The following is a 10,333-nucleotide window of genomic DNA, read 5'->3' on the forward strand; positions in this document are numbered from 1 at the left end:
AGGAATGGATACTGGAATTTGGAACAAGAGGAGATATGCTGCACGAAGGGATAGGATAGAGGTAGTGAATCTTTGTTTGTTTAATTAGACCTATTTTTTACACACTTATTAATGCTCCTGAATGAAAGCTGGATTATGTAAATGAATAAATGAATGAATGTATTTTTAGTAAGATTAAGCTTTGATAATTAGTATACCAAGGTAATTAGTCAAAAATCAAGAGCCCATGTTACAGGGGAGACCTGGACTTAGATGTATGAGGACGATTAGTATTTCTTGTTTGTAATCTACAATGTATGAACTTATAATCGGGCATACATAATCATTTAATGCACAGCACTTACCAACTTCATCATAGTACATTCAACTGGTCTGCAATGGATATTTTTGATGCATCTCTACCAGTATAGGGTATCATATATTAGTGGTGGATTTTTGTGAAAGTTATTTTGGTAATGTTTTGCCAGAATTATCGGAACTTTTTCACACACAGGAAGAAGAAATTGCTGTTATAAAAAGAAGAAATAGAATGTATGACACTAAGAAAATGGGGTGTCCAGCTAAGGTACACATTAAGAGAATTCTTAGATTACCAGGTTTTAAGGCAAGTATGATATGTAATATAAATATATATCTCTTATATATTCTTTTACAATACTGTTATACACTGATCATTCCATATTTGTTAAATAGTGCCCACTGGTTGCAAGCTCACAAATAATTGATTTTTAGATTCAACATAACACACCAGCTGAAAGAGAAAAAAATCGCAAGAGGATCATAGATGCAGTGAGAGGAGACATCGAGGCAGTTAATTTTCAGACAGAGTATTATGTTCTTATGCCAGACCTTGAATGCCACAAGTTCCATACTGTTGATGTTGTGGTCAGTATTATTGTTCTTTGTTATAAGGATTGTACTTTGCACAATTGTATAAAAGGTACACAAGACATGAAGTAAATATACTTTCAAGTGTTACTATACTATAAGATCCTCTGATACTCTAATAACTAAGTTGAGTTCTTGTAATTCAGGCAGGTGTGTTGGTTACAAAGGGAGAAGGAGGGTACCAACACCTCAGTCATATTCGACATTATTTAGAGACTGGAACACATGCTCGTGCTGTGCCCCTCCATAGAAAAAAGAGTATAAGGAAATCTGCTAAGGAGTTTATGATGGAAGGTGGCACAAATGCTTTTTGCTTTTGAAATCTATGAGAAACATTTTGTTATATTTAATTTTACTGGAATTTTTAGAATCCTTTGGAAATGCATGAAAAAATCAAAAGTATCTTATGAACCAGCTTTTATATATGTCTAATGTGTATTTATCTTTTTATACTGTGTCAGATGGATTGATGTACTATCGAGGAAAGACTGGTTATGAAAGAAGATTTGTTCCTGCTTCTGAGGAAGAAAAGCTCAAGGCTTTTAATGAAGCTCATATTCTAAAGTCGGGCCAACATTTTAGTGAGTTTTTGGTAGCTCTTTCCATCAAATATTATTTTTCTAGATTTAATATGGATAAGAGGGAAGTAACCCATTAGTATTAGTGACATGCACTTTCCGTGTGGCTTTGTTTCGTTACAAGCACTTAGTCTCCAAGAAGTTGATTACTATGCCTACTTGACCATGTATGTTAGCCCATTCCTTTCTAATACTGTTGTTACCATATTTATTGCTGTTGTTATTATACTTATTATTATTATACTTATTATTATTGGTATTATTATTATTATTATTAATATTATTATTATTATTATTATTATTATTATTATTATTATTATTATTATTATTATTATTATTATTATTATTATTATTATTATTATTATTATTATTGTTATTATTATTAATATTATTGTTATTATTATTAATATTATTATTATTATTATTATTATTATTATTATTACTATCATTTTCATTATTATCATAATCATCATCATTATTATGAACGGTAATAATAGTAATGAAATTAAAACTTTTCTTTGTGAAAGTTCAAGGTATGGGGTAGAGAGGCAAGATCAGGTAGACATAGTAACAGACAGCTTGTGAACATGCAATCCTGGGGTCAATTGGTTATCAATATTAAGAAAATGAGTTTATGGATTTATTTACTTACAATTCAACATGTCTTTTTTCTCCCATATTATGTTTCCTTATCTGGGCTAGTCTGTTCAGTTTCTCATATACATATTAAAAAATGGGTTATTCATATATATATTTTTTTCTAATGCAGCAAAGGCTGAGACAGTGAGACGGCTTTTGGAAAACTGTTACTGGACTGACCTGAGTGAATATGCTCAAGAAAATGTAAGTTTTTTCCCTTCTTTTTGACTAGAAGCATAAAACAAAATGTTTCATTATTCTCTCTGTATAAAAACGGCCAATTTGTTCATATGAATGTTTGAAGGTTTTCTGATTCTTCCTAACTTAATATATTTGTTGTACTGTAATTACTGGATGGTTGTTAAAAATGGATGGATAGATGGTTGAGTGGATGGATGGATGGATGGATAGATGGATGGATGGATGGAAGATTGATAGATAGATAATGGATGGAATGTTGATGGATTGATGGGTGGATGGAAGGATGGATGGTGGATGGAAGGTTGATGGATGGATGGATGGATGGAAGGAAGGTTGATGGATGGATGGAAGGATGGATGGATAGATAAATAGATGGAAGGATGGATGTGTAGATGGATGGATGGGTGGATAGAAGGTTGATGGATGGATGGGTGAATGGAAGTTTGATGGATGAATAGATATAAGGATAGATGGATAGATAGATGGAAGGATGGATGGATGGAAAATTGATGAATAGACAGGTAGATGGATGGATGGAAAGTTGAATAGACGGGTGGATGGATGGAATGTTTATGAATAGATGAATAGAAGGATGGATGAGTGGAAGGAAGGAAGGAAAGTTGATATTTGTATGTATGAATGCATACGTGAATGTAATAGTTTTCTTATTTTCATTTGAAATAAGATTCTGTTCTTTCTAACTGTAAGATATTGAGAAAGATCGTGATCAGAGCATCTTTACCCTTTTCAGGTTGACAAATGCCAAGTATGTAGTCTCCACAAGGTCAGGGAAGCCGATTCGAAATCCAGCTCAGCAGCTCTGCAAGTAAGAATTTTAAGTTCATAAGTATTAATGGCATTAGAGTAAATGAGATGGTTGAACATGCCGTAGCGAGGGGCCGTTCAGAGTTAATATATAGTTAATATAGAGACACTTGAAGAGCCGTATTTCCCAGCGCGTTTCCACCTTCGATATCACCCCAGAGTCTGTAGTATTACATCCGTCGTTTCAATAGATAAGCTGTTTCAATAGATAAGCTGTTTACAGGCGACGTTTTCAAACATAAGGTGAAGAAAATTCAGAGTGAAAGGCAATGGGTGATAGAGAGTTTAAAAGATTTGCAGAACCAGAAGTTTATTTGAAAAGAAATATGTGGTAGGAACTGTAGAGAATATACAGTGGTGTTTAATAACTGAAAAGCACTTATACAGCGACGGTCACGCGCTAAACAAACAGTTGTGATACGTATTTTCCTCGATTACTCTTATTTCGACTACTTTCGTTCGAACGGCGGCTGAATACGTTATATATGAACTTGTAATTTCCATTCAAACAGTTTCCGAGTAATCTTTGCATCGCTTTATCGTATATTTTACTATTTACGCATTATCATGGCCTTCCTTTGCACATAGTCAATAATATCTTAAGTGAGGTAATTTACTACATGAATGTTGGCGAAATTCTTGACTTTATCAGGCGCAAAAAAAAAAGAAAGGAACACAATTTCTTATATATGTTTCCCATAAAATTGCAGAAGCGCAGACCAATGAAAAAGGATTCATTTCGACATGTCTCACATATGACGTTATAATGACAAAATTGTTAGATAAAGGTTATTGTTAATCTACTTTTAATCAGAACTGTTTGAAAAAGTATATTTAAAGAATGTGTTAGGGATAAGTCTGGTGGATTTGTACTTTGTCTGCTTTCTTGAATGCTAAATATAATGTTTACAAATGTTATTTACATATCAGTTTTGAAAGGAAAAAAATATAATGATTCGCAAGCTGATTCATCTTTATAGATTATTTCATTAAAATGATATTCGAATATTATTAATATTATTATTATTTTTTTTGCATATGTAGGACCCTTCTTAAAGAAATATATCTTCTTTCATTGGGAAGTAAAGATAATAACTATTATTATTTCTTTTAATTTTCGGGTGATATGAGCAGTATGACTCTATCCCGGAATGTTTAAGCTCCGCCCAAGATGACCCCACGTTCCCTGTAGCAGAACACCCTGTAATACCTCGGAAAAGACGGTATAGAATTACTCAGTGGAATATGAGAAGCCGTAAACAAGTACCGTTAATGACCGCTTGTTAATTGCTTGTTAGGCCATCGTGGCTCTTAGGCTGCGATAATTGATTCGATGAAATGTCCGTAAAATTATTGCGTGTTACATTTATTTTCATTTTTATATTATGTATTTGCGTGTGTTACATTTATTTTCATTTTTATATTATGTATTTGCGTGTGTTACATTTATTTTCATTTTTATATGTATTTGCGTGTGTTACATTTATTTTCATTTTTATATTATGTATTTGCGTGTGTTACATTTATTTTAATTTTTATATGTATTTGCGTGTGTTACATTTATTTTCATTTTTATATTATGTATTTGCGCGTGTTACATTTTTTTTCATGTTTATATTATGTACTTGCGTGTGTATTTTTGCTGCGCAATAAGAGTATTAAGAGTAAGTTTCAGGTGGGAACCAAACGAGGGCGAGTGGGATGGGACCTCAGATATATAAAGATGCATTTCGCTTGCTGGCTAGGTAACTTTCTCTACCCATTGGAATGCTACTAAATTGTTTTTGTATCATTACCATTGATTTTTGTAAATGTTTCTGTGCTGATTAAAAGAGAGATATTATTTTATGGGGGTAATCAAAATAGGTATTTTAGATTAGAAACTCTAACACGTTTTTGTATGTTTTTGTTAGTTTCTGATATACTATAAAAGGTATGCTGAAGGTTATATACACGTATAATAATTTTTCCGCAATCCTGGTTGGGTCCTCGCAAAATATTAGACTTAGAAAAGAGCAATGTTAATAGAGACAGAAAAAAGAAAGAAAGAAAAATCTAAGTGATTTTATGGCTGTTATATTTGGTGTGAAATATATACATTTTTCTGGTACATGGAAACCAAAACGTCATAGCACGGAAGTATTTTATTTTTTGTATTGGCGTTCCACTAATGAAAAGTGATAGAAAATTAACGCGCAATATTGACAATTTTCAATTTTGTGTTCTTTCCATTCTTTTGAATTTTGTGTATTGGCCATCTCATTATTTTGTTTGTTTGTTTGTATCAATTCAGAATATACAGTTAGAAGTGCAACAGCATTCCGCACAAAACGACCAGCGCGTTTTCAGTTTCATCCTAGTTTATATTTGGTGAAGATTTATATGCAGATGGTGATTTTATTGTTGCTTGGCCCTATTTTCTCCCAACGTATCTATAATGATAAAGTGGACGGGTTGATACGAGAGGTATGCTGAAGCTTATATACACGAATAATAATTTTTCCGCAATCCTGGTTGGGTCCTCGCAAAATATTAGACTTAGAAAAGAGCAGTGTTAATAGGGACAGAAAAAAAGAAAGAAAAAATCTATTAGTGATTAATTAGAACGGTTAATTGTAAGGGCTGCCACATCCCGGTTAAAGGCCTAAGAGAAGTGGCATGAAAGAGTGCCATTTTTGACACGTGCAAGAAAATGTTTTTCTGAGCATTCCTCTCCGGAACTTTCTCGACTTCTCACTCCCCCCCGTCCCCCCCACCCTCTTGCCCCCTTTCCTCATAACATTTAAACATTTAGTCATTAACACTAAAGATGTTTCCCTTTCATCACAGATTAAGTGTCATTATCTTTGCCTCTCTTTACACCTTTCATCACAGATTAAGTGTCATTTTCTTTGCCTCTCTTTACCTTTCATCACAGATAAAGTGTCATTTTCTTTGCCTCTCTTCCCTCCCCAGCCAAATAAAGTTGAGGACGGGCTTTCTGGCAGTGAACAATATACTCACGAGGTGGTGGAGGAGGACCTTGGCGCAGCAGAATCTATGGAGGACGAAATCGACGAGAGATTGTTGGAGGGAGAGGTAAGGGAGACTTTACCTTATATATATATGTGTGTGTGTGTGTGTGTGTGTGTGTGTGTGTGTGTGTGTGTGTGTGTGTGTGTGTGTGTGTGTGTGTGTGTGTGTGTGTGTGTGTGTGTGTTTGTGTGTATGAACATGTATGTATGTATGAACATGTAAGTATGTCTGTATGAATATGTTTATACAAAATATACGAATACATAGATATATAAATATGTGTTTGTGTGTATAGACATATAGATAATTGATTGGTAGATTGGTAGATTAATAGATTGATAGTTTGTTATTCAGTCAGACAGACAGACAGACAGACACAGCCAAGCATAGACAAACAGACAGACAAATAGGTATATCTATTCTTTATGTCACGTCATATAAATATTATGGCCGTACTAATCGCTGACCTTTTCTCAATCGTCGCTCGCTCTCTCTCTGTGTTCCAGACCACAGTCAGCACAATATACGAGATGAGTGATGGAGGCAGTCTGGTTGTCATGGCTGATGACGCGCTGGACGTGGAAGAGGCCGGGCAAGGGACACGCAGGGGACACGTTACCATAAATGTATCCTGTGCTGATTGAAAGCTCGGGGCAATCTGGGATATGGTGCTTGGCGGAGGCGACCAATCAGAGTCCTGTGTCTTTATCTGACTCTGGTCTACGCATTGCAGCGGAACTAGAGTTAATAATCAGAGGTCAGTGAATTAAGTTATTGTTCTGGAAAATAGTCTCTGGTTTGATTTTGTTGGGTTGAGTATCAACTGACCCACATTTCTCTTCCGTGCAGTTGCGAATTGCAGCAGAACTAGAGTTATGATCAGAAGTCAGTGAATTAAGTCATTGTTCTGGAAAGTGTTTCTGGTTTGATTTTGTTGGATTGAATATCAACTGACCCACATTTCTCGTCCGTGCAGTTGCGCTCCCAAGGATTTTGATTTTGAGTATCAACTAACCCACATTTCTCCTTTGTACAGCTGCGCTCCCAAGATGAGGCGTACGGACGTCCCCTTGTCCTAACGGAAGTGTGCTCTAAAACTCGTTTGTATAACACGGCATGGCATTCAGCAAGGGAAACATGGTTCTTCAGATGCCGTTGAAAGATAACTGCGAAAGGAACAAACGCGTGACGAGAACTTGGATCTCTTATAGAATATTGGACCGTTATTTGATGAATATTGGACCGTTATTTGATGTTATTTTGTATGTAACTTCAGAATAACACCTCAGTCAGCTTTTCTCCGTAGATTCCTTCGTCAGCCATACAGAGAAGATGATATGATTTTGCTTTTGGTCTCTGAGGTTATGGGTTCCAGTAAATTGAAAAAATAGGAGTGTATCCTGTTGTTCAAACTCACGACCGATATGTTCCGTGTTCTATTTCAAGATGAAAACTGACGGCCGAGGGGAATTCGTTGAAGTCAATCAGTCAAGTTTCACCAACAAAAATGTTTCAAAAGCGAAGCAGATGTAATGACCGGAGAGAAGACAGTGTAGGCGAATGTACAGGGAAACTTCCATTCCTTGGAAAATGGACGTTACAAAATATGGCGGGTTTTAGTGGCACTGAGAAAAAAAGCAAAAAAAAATGTAACAGGATTCCTCTCCGAATATCCCCGGTGAAGGTCTCCTTAAATAGAAATAGAGGACCTGGCATTCTGATGAGCAGGATGTCCAGCAGAAATGACCTTGCAACACAAAAGCCGCCAATGCAAGACCCAGCAGACTTTCCTTGCATTTTTGTTGCGAAAGGTCGCTGCCTCAGAAATAATTACATCACATGCTGACGTCGGAACTGCAGAAGGATATCGATAGTTCACCATAGAGATACATCGATCTACGGGCACTAAGGGATTGAACGTCCTTGCAGAAGCTACCCACGACTCAACCGGAACAGGGAAGGATGTCCATCATCTTTGTCATTACCATCATCATTACAGTCATGACTATCATCATCACCACCACCACCATCATCACCATCGTCATCATCATCACCATCTTCATCATCATTACCGCCATCATCATCATCACCACCATCATAATCATCACCGCCATCATCATCATCACCATCATCACCACCACGACTGTACAGGGATTGATATTTTTGTAATAAAGGATTTTTGAATAGAATTAATGGATGGATTTTATTTAGTCCATTGTTTATTTTGATAACACGTTGAAATACAAAAATGTATGCGAACTTTTTAAACTAACCGAAAGCAACACGTGTGGAAATAATCAGCTGATTGCTGCTCTATGGAACTGATATTTAAAACGGAAGATGAAAATAACAAAGAAAAAAGGAGAGGAATAAATTTGTCAATGAAATTGAATTATAAAAGAGAGAGTGAGAGAAGGAAAGAAGGAGAGAGAGAGAGAGAGAGAGAGAGAGAGAGAGAGAGAGAGAGAGAGAGAGAGAGAGAGAGAGAGAGAGAGAGAGAGAGAGAGAGAGAGAGAGAGAGAAAATAGTTCCAAAACTACAATCGCAATTTGTCCGTAATTTATGACGTTATTCCAACATGCCCTTCCCATAGCACATGCTTTCATTTCATCAAACCGTAGACGTCCATTATATAAAGAAGTAAAAAAAAAAAAGAAAAAAAAAAATCAAAACCAAAATAAAAAGCCAAGAAAGAAAAACGAAACTTCAATTGTCGATCGACGTCAAAAAAATTTAGGGGCGACTATCCTATTTTCACAGCCGGGGTGTCTATTTTAAGCTCCAGATGGGTTTTGAGTTCCAGTATTCTTTCGCGTCTGGCGGTGAGGGAGCAGCTCGAGAGGGAGAGGGAGTTGGAGTGATTAAGTAGGTGGAAGGTTGAATGGATTGATAGATTATTAACGAAATGGAGAAGAGCATCGTATGAATATGTGCGTATATGTTATGTGGGTGTGTGTGTTGGAGTGTGTGTTTGTGCGTATATGTGCGTGAATGCGCGTATGTTATTTGTGTGTGTGCGTGTTTTTTTTGTGTGTGCGTGTTTTTTTTGTGCTTGTGTGTGTAAGTGTGTGTGTGTTATGAATATATGCATATATGTTATGTGTGTGTGTGTGCGTGTGTTTTTTGTGCTTGTGTGTGTGTACGTGTGTGTGTGTGTGTGTGTGTGTGTGTGTGTGTGTGTGTGTGTGTGTGTGTGTGTGTGTGTGTGTGTGTGTGTGTGTGTGTGTGTGTGTGTGCGTGTGTGTTATGAATATATGCGTATATGTTATGTGTGTGTGTGCGTGTGTTTTTTGTGCTTGTGTGTGTGTGTATGTTATGAATATATGTGTATATCTTATGTGGGTGTGTGTGCGTGTGTTTGTTTGTGCGTGTTTGTTTTTGTTTGTTTGTTTGTGTGTGTGTGTGTGTGTGTGTGTTTCTTTTTGTTTGTTTGTTTGTGTGTGTGTACGTGCGTGTGTGTGTGTCCGTGTGTGTGTGTCTGTGTGCGTGCGTGTGTTTCCATATTTCTGCGTGTATGTATGTATAAGTGTATGTATGCGAGGGTCCAGTCGAAGCGTGGGTGCATATATATTACAGTTATCAGAAACCTCCATCGTTTCATATTAAATTTGATTAAACCACGTTAATTGTTTCCGAATCAATAAGTCTTTGTGTCGGTGTTGACGTGGCAGGTCATACTATGAAACAAGAATGAAATGAAATGGTGAAGGTTTCATATTTATTGTATTTCATAAAACTCGTCGGAACGTCGGGATTAAAAGGGAATAAATCGGTAGGGAGAAATAACTATGGATTGGATGTACGAGAGAGGGAGAGGGAGGGAGGGAGGGAGGGAGGGAGAGGGAGGGAGAGGGAGAGGGAGGGAGGGAGGGAGAGAAGGAGAGGAGAGAGGGAGAGGGAGGGAGGGAGAGGGAGGGAGGGAGGGAGGGGAAGGGAGAGGGAGGGAGGGGAGGGAAAGGGAGGGAGGGAGGGAGAGATAGGGAGGGAGAGGCAGGGAGGGAGAGGGAGGAAGGGAGAGAGAGGGAGGGAGGGAGGGAGAGGGAGAGGGAGAGGGAGGGAGGGGAGAGGGAGAGGAAGGGAGGGGAGGAGGTAGGGAGAGGGAGGGGGGGGGAGAGGGAGAGGGAGAGGGAGAGGGAGGGAGAGAGGGGTTGGAGGTAGGGAGGGAGGGGTGAGGGAGAGGGAGAGAG

The 10,333-nt window shown here is 37.3% G+C and overlaps 1 protein-coding gene across 2 annotated transcripts in view; it reads left to right on the top strand.

Annotated features, from left to right (window-relative positions):
• Positions 1-8,335, top strand: part of LOC113820716 (uncharacterized) — a 14,996-nt gene extending 6,661 nt beyond the window's left edge. The window contains exons 11-20 of one of the 2 annotated variants that reach the window (XM_070129626.1): positions 1-61; positions 494-604; positions 733-885; positions 1,035-1,182; positions 1,350-1,469; positions 2,236-2,309; positions 3,058-3,132; positions 6,087-6,209; positions 6,653-6,903; positions 6,996-7,145. The exon at positions 1-61 is cut by the window's left edge and continues 154 nt beyond it. In XM_070129626.1, coding sequence (XP_069985727.1) covers positions 1-61; positions 494-604; positions 733-885; positions 1,035-1,182; positions 1,350-1,469; positions 2,236-2,309; positions 3,058-3,132; positions 6,087-6,209; positions 6,653-6,790 — 1,003 coding nt within the window. In that variant the 3' untranslated portion in view covers positions 6,791-6,903; positions 6,996-7,145. Of the gene's footprint in view, positions 62-493; positions 605-732; positions 886-1,034; positions 1,183-1,349; positions 1,470-2,235; positions 2,310-3,057; positions 3,133-6,086; positions 6,210-6,652; positions 6,904-6,995; positions 7,146-7,182 lie in introns of those variants that run through there. The other variant, XM_070129625.1, reaches the window with a different exon arrangement.
• Positions 8,336-10,333: the final 1,998 nt, after the last annotated feature.

Source organism: Penaeus vannamei, chromosome 14 (genome assembly GCF_042767895.1).
Source record: "Penaeus vannamei isolate JL-2024 chromosome 14, ASM4276789v1, whole genome shotgun sequence".
NCBI lineage: Eukaryota > Metazoa > Arthropoda > Malacostraca > Decapoda > Penaeidae > Penaeus > Penaeus vannamei.